The 16,357-nt window shown below is 39.1% G+C and overlaps 1 protein-coding gene and 1 long non-coding RNA gene across 8 annotated transcripts in view; one reads left to right on the top strand and one right to left on the bottom strand.

The window, feature by feature from the left end:
• Positions 1–16,193, top strand: part of myo9b (myosin IXb) — a 36,781-nt gene extending 20,588 nt beyond the window's left edge. For 3 of the 6 annotated variants that reach the window (XM_026936579.3, XM_053233205.1, XM_026936580.3), the window contains 20 exons: positions 338–492; positions 599–1,039; positions 1,471–1,555; positions 2,378–2,554; positions 5,716–5,792; positions 6,434–6,540; positions 6,648–6,829; positions 7,038–7,145; positions 7,897–8,073; positions 8,264–8,305; positions 8,454–8,565; positions 8,755–8,828; positions 9,688–9,880; positions 10,042–10,170; positions 10,271–10,376; positions 10,599–10,730; positions 11,404–11,527; positions 12,213–12,319; positions 12,677–12,798; positions 13,382–16,193. In XM_026936579.3, the coding sequence (XP_026792380.3) occupies positions 338–492; positions 599–1,039; positions 1,471–1,555; positions 2,378–2,554; positions 5,716–5,792; positions 6,434–6,540; positions 6,648–6,829; positions 7,038–7,145; positions 7,897–8,073; positions 8,264–8,305; positions 8,454–8,565; positions 8,755–8,828; positions 9,688–9,880; positions 10,042–10,170; positions 10,271–10,376; positions 10,599–10,730; positions 11,404–11,527; positions 12,213–12,319; positions 12,677–12,798; positions 13,382–13,560 (2,829 nt within the window). In that variant the 3' untranslated portion in view covers positions 13,561–16,193. Of the gene's footprint in view, positions 1–337; positions 493–598; positions 1,040–1,470; positions 1,556–2,377; positions 2,555–5,715; positions 5,793–6,433; positions 6,541–6,647; positions 6,830–7,037; positions 7,146–7,896; positions 8,074–8,263; positions 8,306–8,453; positions 8,566–8,754; positions 8,829–9,687; positions 9,881–10,041; positions 10,171–10,270; positions 10,377–10,598; positions 10,731–11,403; positions 11,528–12,212; positions 12,320–12,676; positions 12,810–12,960; positions 13,081–13,381 lie in introns of those variants that run through there. The other 3 variants (XM_026936582.3, XM_026936581.3, XM_026936584.3) reach the window with 3 other exon arrangements.
• On the bottom strand, positions 11,386–12,967 carry LOC113540239 (uncharacterized). 2 transcript variants are annotated; one of them, XR_004577960.2, is made up of 3 exons: positions 12,786–12,967; positions 12,181–12,303; positions 11,386–11,509 (listed from the first exon to the last, which is right to left on the bottom strand). It is a non-coding gene; the product is annotated as an uncharacterized LOC113540239 (long non-coding RNA). The 2 variants fall into 2 exon arrangements; XR_003404010.3 differs by having other exon boundaries at positions 12,174–12,303.
• Positions 16,194–16,357: the final 164 nt, after the last annotated feature.

The raw sequence follows: 16,357 nt of genomic DNA on the forward strand, positions 1-16,357 counted from the left end.
TGTTTGATATAAAAATCATGAACCAAAAGAGACAACTTGAGGATCTCAGACTGTGAGAACCCTAAATTAAATTGTTTTAAGATATTGGACCATAAAATATTGGGCCACATTTATATTTTGTTGTATTTTTAACCAAAACCATTGGAGTGAATCTTCACACCACTGACCATGGGTAAGTAACTGACATGTCTATTCAAGAAACCCATGTTTACTAAACCTTCATAACTGACATCTCCCGTTGGTGTTGTGTTGAACATGGTGGTACCTGGTGGTGCTCTTGGTTCCGTCAGTGCAAGGGACTGGTTGTTTATTATATTTTTGGGTTCTGTGATTTCAGAGGTCATGGCGAGGTTATCAAGTGTCTACCCAGTGCAGAGCGGCCATGGTGATCCAGAAAGCCTGGAGAGAATCCCGTGAGAGAGCCGAGTATCTGCGCCAGAGAGAGAGCCTGAAGAACCTGCAGCAGCTGAAACAGAGCTCAGAGAACCGCAGGTACACCACCATTAACTATCATCATCATCACAGCTGAATGGAAAGGGTGGATTAGGAACAGTAATGAAGGCATGACTCTTTAATTTGTTGCCGATTTGTTTTCCAGGTGTCTGCAGGAGGAGCAAGTGAGTAGGGCAGAATGTGTTAAGGGCACTTCAGGAAGTGAGGATAGCAAGAATGAGACGGCGCTGCCACGCCCTGATGGTAAAATAAAGCCACTGCCACCAATACCGACCCAAACGTCAGCAGAGAACGAGCATGTGAAGAACCTCAGAAATGCGCACCAGCAGAACCGAGGCAGCGTCCCGGAGCAGAGAGAGAGACGAGAGAACGAGGAGACAGACAGAGACACGTCGGTACTTGCAGCTCCGCTCCAACCTGACTCTCTCACTGATCCAAAATCAGATGACGGTCTCGGCATGTTGACACTGCAGCGCTCCAAACCAGCCAACATGAAGGAGAAAGTGGAGAAGTGGAGAGAGCGAAGGAGTGACATTGTGGTTTCAGACAGAACCCACCACGAGAACCACATGATTTGCAGTTTAAAGTAGGAATTGTCTTCTTTTATAATAATAATAATAAGAAGAAGAAGAAGAATAGCTACAAATTGCAAATCAGGGGTCCAGGCATTCAGCAGTGTAGAAGTTATGATGATTGTTTGATTCTGTGGTTACTTTGCTGGATGTTTTCATGAGTGTTTTAGTTCATCCTCTAAATGTAGCGCAGATATACAGGTTACACAGCTTTGGCACTAGAGCGTTTAAAGTGTGTGAACAGTTCTCTGAGCCTCAACAGTATGTGGAATAATAACACACAATCACAGTAGGGCGCTTATAGCTTATATGCTTGGCCCCATAATAATAGCAGCTAGATTACAGCTCTTTTCTGTTTTTATTGTTTGAAATATTACACTTTATGTAAGTGTCATAATCAGACTTAAACACGGGTATAAAGTTATAAACTAATTTTCTAACTCAGGGCTCGAGGACTCTCAATGTCCCTGGATAATTTGTCCAAACTGAGCTCATCTGAATCGGACAGTACATCTCCATCCAACACTGAGGTACTGTATAACACACACACACACACACACACACGTATTAACTGTAATATGTATTAGACATTACAAGTCTCTCACCTTTACAGCACTTTAAATAAAATCTGATTTTAAATGTTTGTTTATCCATATATCATCTGGACTCCTCCTTCTGAAGTATTATAATGATAAACACTCAGCGACTCTAACACAGTGTGTATTGTAGTTATTTATGAATGACTAACACTTGATCAGTGCTGACACTTTTCCTATCACAATCATCTCCTAACTTTTTTTAATTATGGTTTATAATAAAATCTACTAGGACCTTAAGGAGAAGTATCTTTCAAACGAGACAGACTCCCTAAATAGGCACCCTTTTCCCAAAGGGACCTCAGCAGTATTATTATATGTCAACATGTTCATGATATGTATATACGGTATAGTGTTGATTATTGTGGTATAATTGATTATCAGCCAATGCTAGTGACTTTATTAATGAAGAAGCACAATCGCAGGAAAATTGTAAAAATTTCGTTTCAAAGTTAATTCAAAACTGACATTTGGCATTTGTTTATACTCATACTGACATTTGATTTGCACACAGATTTTAGATGAAAATGTGATTATTCAGTCACGGTGCTGTTACTGAAGTAGAATTAATGCACAAATGACACGTCAGAGTGTGAGATGACCATTTTAAATATTCCACTGTGAATTTTTCCTGCGAATCTGCTTCCCTTCATCAGTGCACTTTGCCTCAACGTGTCCTCATCACTGCTGTGTGTGAGAACGAGAACACATTTCCTGTAAGGGTGACGATGATGGAACCTTGTTTGGGAAACATAGGTGACGCTGCGTAGACGTAGGCGCTCAAGACACAAGCGCCGATTGGCTCACGCTCGCAGCGGCCTCATGCTGAAAGGCACAGAGGAGTGTGAGGATTACTGGATTTTCCCACTTCCTCCCTTCAGCCCGGAAAACTCGTTTCGGTCCAGTGCCCCTGTGGTGCTCGAGAAAACCCAGGTGACCTTCAACACAGACCAGCTAACACTCCCTATGACACCTGCGTTTATAATGCATTGTAACTGTGCTCATACCTCTGAGAGAATGAGGAGATTCAGAACTTTATTCACATTACATTACATAACATTACTGTTGCTGTGGAAACTGCATAGAGTAGATGTGATTGGACGGTGATTGCTTTTCAGTATGGCACGACTGCAGCGCACTGATGAAAGTAAAATGCAGTGCACTGGGGAATTATATTCACTGTTTAATTCTTAAACAGCAATCCCCTGATGATTATTTTTTTCTTTTTCTTAGAGATAAAGCAACATTAGTGCAGTGAAGGTTTTGCTTTTCAGTGTAGTATGTTTTCTGTATATCGTTAGGTTAAAGCAATACCATGTGTGTATTGTATTTCATGTCTTTCTTCCGGTATGATTGCATTTCATTCTTGTGTGGAATCTTCTCTATAGAACGAAGGCTAAAATGGCAGAGAAACAAAGTGTGAGGTACAAGTTCTACTCAGAGCTGCTCATCTTCTCAGAGTCAGTAATTAGTCGCAACATGTTGAGGATTTTTAGAAACATTCCATGTTCCCAGCTGGTTTAACAACATGTGTGCTTCAGAAGCTTGTAATTATGCAAATTCAAACATGATGTGAACTTTAAGACTTTAAGATGTACGTTAAGACTTGTTTTATGGAAATATCAGTCTTTATTTTTAAACATTATTTCTTTATTTGTATCCAGAATAAAGAAAGGAACCAGTCCAAAAGTAGATTATACAGAAACACCACGAATACCGGTTTTTATAAGATGTCTTTATAATGATATTTTCTCATAGGAATAGAAATACTTACATAATAATTACAGACTGTACCTTTAAGACACAAAAACAGACAGTTTAACCTTGGTTTCCAGAACAACTTTAATAAACAAAGACATCCTCGTTGCTCATGTATAAGATCAATAATGAAGGCACGGCTCAGGGTGTATGCACTTCATCATGTTCGTGTACAGTACCACACTGAATCAAGAGCACAGTTATAATGAGGTACATTGTAACAGTTATAAAGTGTGAATAAGGGTGTCATAGGAAGTGCAGCTGAAGCTCAGCATGTGCAGTAAAGTATTAACCCCCTGACGGAACTGGTGCTGCTGCTCTCTTCATCATGGCTTTGTCTTTATTGTGGTGGGTTTGGTTTCCTGACCTTTTCCTTTTTTTGTTAGCATCCGAGTGTGAAACCTCGGAGACTCAGAAACATGAATGACGTCATGTTGTGATGAAAACTCTTTGCTGAGTCAAGCTGAAACTCTGAGGCTTCTTTTCCAGTACAGGATTTAATGCTCCCTTTTCAACTTCCCCTTCCTGTTTCTCCAGAACTGGTCTACTTTATTTCTTCATCAGCTTGAGTGAACTGTTTTGGCATTGAGTCAATGTCACTGTAGATACCCAGAAGTTTTTTTTTTTAATGGCCAACCAAACGTAACCAGGGCCAATAAAATATTTCCATGTATTCCAAAATGCATTACTTTACTCTGCTAGTGAGTTGGCCCATTAGCACACTGGCTAGTTAGCAAACAATGCAGGCATCGTGCTATCCAAGAAGAAAATAGGGAATTTGCATGCTCGTTATTTAGCAAAGTAGCTATTTAGCAAATTAGTAGTCACTCTGTCAAGACATCAAATCAGGTCATTTGTACAGTATCTAGTTGAAACCTGAACAATTTACCAAATCACAAAATTATCACATTAGGTAAGTAGTTAATGCTAACTAGGTGACACACCAGCTACTGTACTTAGCATGCTAGTTTAATAATAACAAACCAGATAGTTGTTGTTGTTATATCAAGTTCTCAAGCCAGCTAATTAGTATGATAGGTAGATGGAAAACCAGAAAACTAAGATATTAAATAGTTAAAAAAGCAAAGTATGTAAATAAGCTAGCATTAATATTATCTAGATAGCAAGCCAGTTTTTTTTTCTTCCCCAGTGTAAAAAAAAAAAAAAAAAAAAATCTGTGTTAATTCTGTCTCTGTTTATATCACTAATACAATTAAACCTGATCATTTAATCTGTTAATCACTCAACATCGATCCAAATCTAGATTATTAATCATCATTAACCTTCTTAACATGCTAATTATTAAAAAACTGGACTAATTTTAATAATCATTCTTTTCTTTTAATAATTTACACTAATTGGAATATTTGCTGTTTGAGGTCAAGTGTAATTAACTTTAACACTAATTACTACAGGAAAAAATTCAGTTTTGGGTGTTTTGTTTTTTTTTTCTTAGTGATGTCAAATTTTATCATCATTATTATTAGCGAAAGAGGTCAAAGGTTAAAAGTCAAGGTGTGTTTACAGTATGTGGTGATGGGAAACCTGTCAGTAATTATTCACCTACTGATCAGTTCAGTAAACTGTACATGTGCTGATGTTATGATGATCATCATTTACGATATTGCATGAAAAATCATGCCTGTAACTGTTACCATTAGTTAGCATTTCAGCTGAAGATCAACTGTCACCTATGGGACACCTATTTGTTCACATCATATATTATCAGTTCCAGTCCGACAAAATTCCTTTATCAAATATGTTAAAGTATTTAGCATTTCAATATTAATGAGCTGGAAAACTGGCGATAAGAAGATTGCCTTGTTACAAACTTAAACTTACCTGTTTATCTCGAACAATCAACAAACATCAAAACATTTCCAAAATGTTTGTTGAGGTACATGAGGCAACTAAAGTTAAACTTGTAATTTTCACAGTTTTTGCCTTCGAGTGCATCATATCGTGGCGTATAATATCATGGTGTATAGTATCGTGGTGTATTGTATAACTGATTATCAGCACATATCTAAACTGAGGGAAGTGTCGCTCAGGTGTGTTAATGTGATGTGGAAAATAAAGCATCTCACAGCACTGAGCAGTAAACCTGATTTGATCTTTTTGCACTCTGGGTTTTCTGGAGCATGGACGAGTTTTGGGGCACAAGGAGCTCTGTACAGACTTCGACTGTGTGTTTCATCAGGACGCTAAAGTGGTGCTTTTACTGGAAATGTTGAATAATTGATTTTTTCTTCAAGGCTGGATGCATGGGCTGTGGAGAGGGGAGAGAGAGAGAGAGAGAGAGAGAGAGTGTGTTAACGAGGATGTTTTATTTTCAGCTGCCTGATGGATCAAAATTGAGTGTGATGCAGAGCCCAAGTGAAGCCATACACTCACAGCAATCCGCTCCAGAAAAGTGAGTCGTGCTGATAAACAGAAAAAAAATTAATTAAACAGTGAAAATAAGACAGAAATTATATACAAAAAATGATTTATAATATTTCATCGACCAGATGCTAATCCACTTTTAAAAATTAAATCCAAAAATTAAAATTCAGCCTCACAAATAAAGTTTAATGATAAGTTGTGAAAAACGTGCAGTGCTAGCAACAAGAATGTGAAAAGAAAGAAAGGAAGAAAGAATCAACAACAAATAAGAAAAAAGGAAAGGAAGACAGAAAAGAAAGAAAAAGAGGAAAACAGAAAAAAGAATAAAAAATTAATAAAATGATGATGAGTGAATTAATGAAAAAAACAAAGAAAATAAAAATGAAGATAGGAGTGAAGAGAAGGAAAAAGAAAGATAGGAAAGGAGAAAATGGAAAGAATGAATGAATCAATGAAGAATGAAAAAGAATCCTTTTGAACACTTGTTAGCACTAACTCTGTGTGTTCTAGTGAGAACTCTAAATTAATGTAAATAAATAGTAAATAAATTAATGAGGATCAGCAGAGTGAAACGTCACATTATTGTTCAATAAATGGGGAAATAAAAACTGTATTTTTTATGCCAAGTGATTTTTATTTCATGTCCTTGTGTCTGTTCTTTTTCTTCAGAGGAGGATTTTTTGGTCGGTATTTCCCTCTGGGTAACAAGAAACGTCTCACTCCACAAGACGGAAATGTGACGATGGCCAGGACACTCGCTGAGAGAGAAGAGCACTGTAAAGTTTCCTCTGTGCTCAGCTTCTATTTATGTGTGTGTGTTTGTTTAATGTTTAAATAAAAACACTTTTTATTTATTTTATGTTTGTTATGTTTGATCCTATAGTTAAGAGGTCGAACAGTAACTCCCCCACATCGGCATATCCATCCTCACTGGCCAAGCGTAAACGTCAGAGTATTAAGATCAGCCGTGGAACACGAGTAAGGGAGCAGAGTAACGCCTCACTCAACCGCCAGATCACCGACGCTACAGAACTGCGCCATCTCGACGAGTTCCTAGGAAATCAGGTGTGTGTGTGTATGTATATATGTATGTGTGTGTGTGTGTGTGTGTGTGTGTGTATATATATATATATATATATATATATATATGTGTGTGTGTGTTATATGTATATATGTATGTATGTGTGCATGTGCGTGCATACTGTGTTGTTCTGCACTCAGATCCTGGACACTTGGTAATATTTGGTGTGTGTTTGGTGTGCGTTACCCTCAGATGAATGATCTACAGTCCAGGGCTAAGTCTCTATCAGAGACGGAGGTGATTTTCTTCACGGCCACGACGCAGTTCAGAGACACAATTAAAAGCATGTACTCACTCTCGGTGAGGAACACACTCATTATTCACTCACTGTTCACTATTCTCTCACTGTTATCTCACTGTTCAGTATTATCTCACTGTTCACTGCTCACTATTCCCTCACTGTTAACTTGCTGTTCATTGTTCACTTACTGTTGTCTCACTGTTCTCTTACTGTTCCCTCTCTGTTCACTGTTCACTCACTGTTCATTGTTCATTCACTGTTCACTCTTCTCAGTGTTCATTTACTGTTTACTCTTGTCTCACTATTCCCTCACTGTTCTCCTACTGTTCTCTCAGTTAACTTACTGTCCACTGTTCACTAACTGTTCATTGTTCTCAGTGTGTTCACTCATTTTCCATTCACTGTTCTCACTGTACACTCACTGTACACTCACTGTTCACTGTTCACTCACTGTTCAATGTTTACTCATTGTTCGCTCTTCTCTCACTGTTCACTCACTATTCACTGGTCACTCTTCTCTCACTGTTCACTCACCGTAAACTGTTCGCTCACTGTTCATTGTACTCTTACCATTCTCTCACTCTTCATTCACTGTTCTCTCATTTTTCTCTCACTGTCCATTGTTCACTCACTGTTGTCTCACTGTTCTTTCCAGTCAGTGCTGTTCACTCATTGTTCTCTTACTCTTCACTCACTGTTCACTGTTCACTCACTGTTCTCTCCCGTCAGTGTTGTTCTCTCACTGTTCACTTTTCATTCACTGTTCTCTCAGCATTCACTCACTGTTCTCTGTGTGTGTGGTAATAACAGAACCCTCAGATCAGTTACAAAGGCCTGCTGCAGGGATATAAAACTAAAGTGGCAAGTTTAGCTTCACAGAAGAAGAAGGATGAGGTGCCACTGGTGGTGAATTTATTCCAGTCGGTGCTGGACGGTTTTATCAGAGCCGAGATTAAACGAGTGTCATCAGAGTCTGACCTCACCAAGGTACCCACTCTTACTGTTAATAATAATAACATAAATAAATACTTTTATTGTTATATATTAGTAATGGTAACTTAATGCTGTCATTAAAACACAATATTAAATACACACATTAAAGTGCTTGTTCACTGTGCTTTATATAAATTGTAATTATATTATACAGTATATTAAAATAATATATTTTTCCTATCAGCCCACAAAAAAGATGAAGAGGATGCGAGAGAATGATAAGTGTGTAAGTTTATTTATATTATATTATTTACACACTTGATTCTGACAGTCTACACTACACTATAGAGCGCTTCTGTATATGCTCTGTGTGTGTGTGTGTGTGTGTGTGTGTGTGTGTGTGTGTGTGTGTGTGTGTGTGTGTGTGTGAGAAGCCTGACAGCCCCCTGGATCACTCGTTCTGTACATACCAAGTTAACATCATTCAGTCATGTGACATGTGCGGCTCGTTCATCTGGGGCATGGAGAAAGCCTGCATGTGCAGTGGTGAGTTAGCCACAATGCACTGCTCTACTGCTCTCACCACAACGTCACTACATAGTGCACTTACTTTCCGGGCTGCTAGGGAGTGTGGTTTGGGACATGCCCACAGTGGACTTATGATATAGTGAGTTGGGTGTGTGATTTGAGAGACATTATAAATCAGTAAAATGTGGTGTATATTGTGATTTTCAGTGTGTAAGATGGTGTGTCACAGGAAGTGTATGATTAAGATAATAACCCACTGCTCCAAGCATGTGGATAAGAAGGTAAGTGATTCTCCAATATGAAGTAATCATTTAATTACTGCATTTTCTGGATTATAAGTTGCAGTTTTATTAATTCTATCTGCTTGGTGATCATACGGTGTGTTATTCCTCTGAAATGCACTTCACCATCCCCTACTGGTCCAGTGTTAGTACAACTGTCTCATTAACACAGAAACCTCTTCTTCTGTTTTTAAGTCACAATAATGACTTACCATAACTGCTGGAGTAGCACACACCTTCAGTAAGCACTCTAACACACATTATACAGCAGTTAGTTCTGAGCCACTAATCTGATTGGACAAGCAGCGTTCTGAGAGTGTTGATATTCAGTACAACAGCACTGGGTTGTGTCAGTGTGTTTATCACTCCGCTCGTCTGTGTTCACTACATAAAATTCCAATTCTAGTATTAGTTCATTACACTGAAACCATTAATACGCTTACTACGGGCTGTCGTTCAGTCTGTGTGTTACCATGGCAACACGTAGTGCTCTATCCAGCTGTGGCTTTCTTGAGAAGTATGTTCGTTGACGGAGCAAAAACAAACAGAACACTCGGCAGAATATTCATTTCTTGTTTATAGAACTGTTGTATAGAAGCAACATCACACTTGCAGTCATGCTGACGTACTGAATATCAGCACGGCTGTGATTACCTGTGATCACCTGCGGCCTCATGACTTCAGCCGAATCATAGCCAAGCTGATATTCAATACAACAGCACAATTGTGAGTGTGATAGTACTTAATAATATAACACACATCACTGCACCAATCCAGACAATACAGTAATATTACTGCCCAAGAGTAACACATCCAGTCTAACTGTGTGTGTGTGTGTGTGTGTGTGTGTGTATTACAGACTGAAGCAGGTAAAGTCACTCTGTACTTCGGCGTGCACTTGCCCACTCTGACCAGCAGGGCAGAGCCAGTGCCCTGTGTGTTGGAGAGGATGTTGGAGCATGTGGAGATGAACGGACTCTACACTGAGGGAATTTACCGCAAATCAGGCTCCACCCTCAAAGCTAAAGAGCTCCATCAGCTGCTGGCCACGAGTGAGACACACACACAACAGAGCAGAAGCCCTCAGTGACTCTGAATCACTCACTACGCAAACTCTAAACCATGTTGTGATGATGATTGTTGCCATAGAAACAGGCGTACATGTGTGTGTGTGTGTGTGTGTGTGTGTGTGTGTGTGTGTGTGTGTGTTCAGGTCCTCAGAGTACCAGTCTGGATAATTATCAGATCCACACAGTTACAGGTCTGATTAAGTGCTGGTTACGGGAGTTACCTGACCCTCTGATGACCTTTAACCTCTACAACGACTTCCTGTACGCCGCCGGTGTGTTTCCCATTTTATACAATTTTAAACGCACACATTGCTGAAGCTGCTGATGTCATGGACAGGACGTGACTGTGGATTTTCCCTTACTTTCCCTCAGATGTGCCAGAGAAATCGGAGAGGCTGCGAGCTATTTACAGGAAGATAGAGGAACTTCCTGCTCCAAACTACACCACGCTGGAACGCCTTATCTTTCACCTAGTAAAGTAAGTGACTCAATCCACACACTCTACTCACTACTTAGTGCAAATCCATTTGTGGGTGTGTCCTAAACCACACTTCCTACATAGTGCACAAACGCACTCTGATTACTCGACTGTGGGTGTGTCCCAATCCACACACACACTGTTTACTATATAGGCCAAATACAGACCATCATTAGTCTGTGGGCGTGTCCTAAACCAGTGAGTGTGTGTGTATTGTGTCAGAGTGGCGAAAGAGGAGGCTCATAACCGGATGTCTGCTAATGCTCTGGCCATCGTGTTTGCTCCATGTGTCCTGCGCTGTCCTGACGTCTCCGACCCACTGCTCAGCGTGAGAGACCTGCCCAAGACCACATTGTGAGAGACTTCATTGCACACACCAAGAACCCACACTGCAGATTTAAATATACACCGCAGCTTTAAACACACACTGAGAACACACGCCTCAGCTTTGAACACACACTGAGAACGCACACTGCAGCTTTAAACACACACTGAGAACGCACACTGCAGCTTTAAACACACACTGAGAACGCACACTGCAGCTTTAACTCTTTTTACCAGAGGCCAAACAATGGAATTTCTGCCTGTTTTGTGGGTGCCTGTGTTCAGCATTGAAATTATTTGTGATGTCACATTCCATAGTAGTGGTTAATGGCTCATATGAAAATAGACACTCAGGGCTTTAAGAATTTGCAGTTTTTCATAAGGATTTCTTTTTTTTTTTTAAACCTAGCCTACTAGGATTAAATGTTACAACTGCCACAATAAATTTATATCACCCTGCTCACCAGCAGCTAAACACAGAGTCATGGTACTCTACACACAGAAACCCAACAGTGTCCTGACTAATCTTATAACAGACTTGCAGCAATAATTCATTTGTTTATACTGAGGGAAAATGTCCGATAAGTCAATTTACATTCTGATGGTGCAATATAATGCCAGTGTACTGCAAGAAAAAACATCCACACTCACATACACAGCTGAAATTTACTTAGTGTGTGTGTGTGTGTGTTTGTGTGTTTAGGTGTTTGGAGGTTTTGATCCTGGAACAGATGAAGAGATTTGATGAGAAGATGAAGGAGATACAGCAGCTGGAACATGCCGAGGCTCTTGCAGTTAAACAGCTCACACTGCGCAGACAGAACACGGTCAGTTAGCACTCTAATAAAGTTGGCGGGCTAAAACAGTTAGCACCTGTAGGCTATTTTCCTTTAACCAGGTGTTTTACACTACAGCAATTTGTGAGCTGTTACAAGGTTTTATTTATTGCAGGACATGTCATACTTTTTATCTGTTTATAGTTACATTTAATTTTTCAGGAAGCAAGTTAATTCCTGTTGTCACTTACGTTATAGCAGCTATAAACAGTTTTTAGCCTTTTCTTTTCTCTCTAAGTTAGCAGCTATAAACAGTTTTTAGCCTCTTTTTCTCTCTCTTAAGTTAATATCACCAAAAATGCAGTTTGTCATGTTATTGAGAAACTTCACAGCGTAAACTCCTCTGTAAACTTAAAGTTACAGCTTTACCTCTGACTCTTACAATGCGCTGACACTAGAGACTCCTTCCATAAATGTTACATAAACATCTCTTTAAACACGTTTCTTAATGCATTTATGTGGAGCGTCCGCTGTATACATCCTCGTGAATGAGCTATTACTACAGAAACAATGTATTAGAACGAGTACATTAATATAAACCTGTGATTTGGAGCTGCACTACTGTCAGAGCTGCTGTTACAGAAAATTAATCATTAGAATGTGGTGATGTGGACACGAGTTTGTTTCATTCTCGCACTTCTCACAGCAGTGTAACGTGTAGCTTCTTGTCTGTCAGGTCCTGGAGAACCCGAGGGGGAAAGCGGACATGTCTCAGATGGGCAGATCAGATTCGGACATGGAGAACACGCTGCTTGAGAGGATCCGATCTATAAAGCATGAGAAGTCAGTCGTTACTTTAGCATATAAACTGTTATAATTAGCATTAGCATATACTGTGCTCTCATACCTTATATTACCTAACACATTATCTTATAGATGGAGCCAGCTAACTGCTAAGATAATGTGGTGTATCCAGTTAGCTGTGTTTAATACCTTCTTTTATGATGTGTTATTAATTAGCTAGCTATTAATTTTTAGCTAATGACAGCAAGTCACTGTAAGGCTAGCTCATTTGTTGCTGCTCTGTCAGCAGATTTTCAGAAAATTAATTTTAATTAGTTAGTGTAATGAGCGTGACGTACATTATAGCATGTTAGCTTTGTGTAAACGGAGTGTGAATTGTTTATCTGTGTGTTTTAGGAGTAAACTGGCCTACAGGCTGCCGGACCTGGACAGCTCTGATAACGAGAACCTGGACTGTGAGAGCACAGTGAGCTTGGAGAGTCCCCTCGAGGACAAAATCACTCACCTGGACCTGAAAGGTCAGTAACAGGTACAGATGCTTTTTAAATGTTTGCATGATGTCGCTGCATGAGGAGAAGGTGGCTCTGCTCAGGTTCCTTTCGGATTCCTCACGGGTTCCTCTTAGGTTCTTCTCAAATTCCTTATCAATTCCTCTGAGGTTACTCTTTTGTTCCTCTCAGGTTTTTGTTTGTTTTACCACTGAAGGACACTTCAGATTCCCCTACTGGTGCGGTACAGTTTAGTGTTTGTCCTGTTAGTGTTGCTGTAGTTCAATCTGAAACCTCATCAGTCTCTTTATAAGCAGCCTTTGTTAGTAATTGCTTGCTGCTGCTGCTTTGATATAATGCTAATCTCTGCTAGTGCTGCTATGGAGCCAAGCTAACACTAGTGCATTATCCTGTAAATACTAAACCCACAATGCATTGCATATCACTAACTGGCTATGGCAGCTAGCATGATGTAACATGAGTTCGTCACATTAAATGATAGAAGTACAATGAAGTACAATAATTAGATATTTGCCAGGAACTGTAACTAGCAGGCATGCTAGCTAGAGGCTATGCTGTGCTACATGATGTAAATGGAAAGTTTGTGTTTCAGGTCAGCGAAGTGCGATGGAGCCGCTAAAGCTTGCAGAAGAGAAAACTCCATGTGATCTCAGAACTCAGAGACGAGGCGGCGCTCAGTCCACGTGTGTTGTCCAAGATGGCCGCCGAGATTTAAAACCGAGCAGACGGTTCATTGACCTCGACATCCCCTTTATAGATGACGACGTTTAGCATCTGAACATTCAGGCGTGTAGCGTTAGTCACTGTACCAACATGTGCAATATTGTTAGCATGGATTGTTTACAGATGAGAGTTTGCCAAAAGTGCATAGATAACAATTTTCTTTATACTCATTTACAGTCATCAGTCATATCTGTGTGCAGATTTTGCCAGAAGTTATTGCCTTGGTTACGTTTAGCTAATTAACAGTGCACGACCTGGCTGGTGTGGAGAGCATGGTGGTTCCCCTGACAAGCTAGCTGGCATTATAGTAGGAGCTAAATATTTAGCTAGCTAACTGTTTAAAAAAATAATAATAATAATTATGTATTCAATTATAGCTAGGTGTAATGTTGTCACTGGAAGAGCTAAAGTTGCTGAATAATTAGCATTGTTATTAGAATCAGTGTACAAAATAAAAATAACAGCGCGGAAACTCAACAGTGTAACTCGAATGCAGTTCTCAAAGATCACATTGGACTTTTACAACATGACCTAATGAAGAACCCTACTGACATTGTGTGCTTAATGCTAGCTAACATTAGTTAGTTAGTTAGCTGAATTCCAAAAGAGATGCAGCTAAAACTGTTCAGTAAACACAGTTACAGACGAGCATGGACATTTTAAATACAAAACCATGATCATATCATAAACGCTTATCGGTGAATATCACGGAAGTGTAATAGTGGCGTGTTCTTAGCACGCTATGGCTAATCAGTAAGAGAAGAGTTAACTCATGCTAGTAGTAAAGTTTCGGAATTTTAAAAATACTTGATGTTGCGATAGATTACGAAATTCCTACAGAACCCTGCTAACGTCCTTATGTGATAAACAATAATAATAATAATAATAATAATAATAATAACAGGATTTTTAACATGAGGGAACCAAATCATCTAGTTGTAGCCACGTCTTAATAAAGCGTGACCACTGTGGGGCTGGAGCGTATATACGGGGTTTTATGGTAAATACCAGCCACTCGGTGGGGAAACGCTGACACTCGCCTGTTTCTGACATACACCTTAAAGGTTTACGTTCTACATTTGATTTTTAATGGCGTAATTTTTATCAGGAATACAGTATTCATTTTGCACAAATGAATCCAGTACACATCCAGTACAGCGACTCCCAAGCTAGGGGAAATGTACTGGGATTCAGACAAGCCGCATTTACATGGATAGTGTACGTGATATTTTAGCCCTTTTGACTCTCCTGAGACGCTCCAGTAGCGCTGTGTCTCAAAGCTCACACTTACATACTATTGTAGAGCGTTGTTGAGCACTAACACTAACCGGGTTTCCTGTTGCAGTTAGTGTTTGAGTTTTAAAATATCTCTCTTTCACACACACACATACATGTCGCCTTCAAACCTACTGAAAGCTCTGTTTTGTGTACCAGCCTTCTGGATTTTCTACATTAGTAAATATATTTGAATGCAACAGTTTCTGATTCGAGACAAAGCTCATGACAACAATCACGAAGATGGCGGAAGGTTTTAAAGAGAAGCACGGAGCTCGTCAGTGGGTTTAACATCGCTGTGCAGGAAATCACTTTTTACAGTTCGATTCAGAAACCTGATGTACAGGGATGTTTTGGATCTGACATGCAGTCGAGTGGACGTGGTTTTTCAATGTTCTGGATAAGATACGCAGCGAGTGTGTGACTGATGCCATCGCATTACCGCTGCTTTTACCCGCGCACGCTGAATCATGCGCCAAGTATAAACCAGGCTCCAGGTTACCTCTGCATGGTAAACCCGGCTGGTTTTTACCGTAAAACCCCGTATATATACAAACTCCAGCTCCACAGCATTCACGCTTCTTTAATACATGGCTATAACTGAATGATCTCGTTTCCTCCTGTTAATAAATCCTGTTATTTTTATTATGTAATGACGTCACCAGTAAGGCAACCTCTTTTTTTTATTTTATTTTATTTTATTTTTTTATATTTTTAACACTGTCTTTTTTACAGATTAGTAAACTAACCCACACTGGATTTTATATATAACGTGTTCCACAGATGAACGCTAATATGAATTTATTAATGAGGAGAGAAGGATTTAATGAAACGCTTCACAAGAGTATATACACAGAATGTTCACGTGTGTCGTCATTATACAACACAACAAGGTCCTGTGCGTATAAATATCGCGGTCATCATCTGTTCTCCAACAATAACGCCATGTGTTAGTGTCCTCAGCAACCGTGTGTAAATTCTCTCTCTCTCTCTCTCTCTCTCTCTCTCGGAAACATATATGTTATGGAAAATAAAACTCAATACCATCAGAATCATTTCAAACAAATATCTTTATTCGAGTGTTTAATTTAGATTTATTTAATTTGTTAACATCACCGTGTTAGGAAATGCTGCCTGCTGTACAGGTTACGTTTAAAACCGATAAAGAAATGATAATGAGTTTCTATATTTACATGTTTTCATTTAAAAAAAAAAGCTTTTATATACACAGGTAAACAAAAAAGTGCATTTGAGCATTCTTTATAGTATTTTGTTTGGTCAGTTCTAAGTCACTTTTTATAGAAATTACAGCTTTCACAGGAAATAAAACTAACATTTGCAATATAACTAACTTTTAAAATGTAAAATAATCGTTAACTTGATTAAAAACACTCACTATTTGATGATGCAGGACTTTTGTGACTTTTTTCCTTGGGTTACTCTGACATTTTAATAAATGATTTAAAATTAGACATAAAAAATGTTCTGCAAATGATATACAGCTGCTGCTTCTACTTCTGCTGCTTCTACTTATTATTATTCATTTTGAATTATATGTTTTAAGTGAAAT

Source organism: Pangasianodon hypophthalmus, chromosome 4, assembly GCF_027358585.1.
Source record: "Pangasianodon hypophthalmus isolate fPanHyp1 chromosome 4, fPanHyp1.pri, whole genome shotgun sequence".
Lineage (NCBI taxonomy): Eukaryota > Metazoa > Chordata > Actinopteri > Siluriformes > Pangasiidae > Pangasianodon > Pangasianodon hypophthalmus.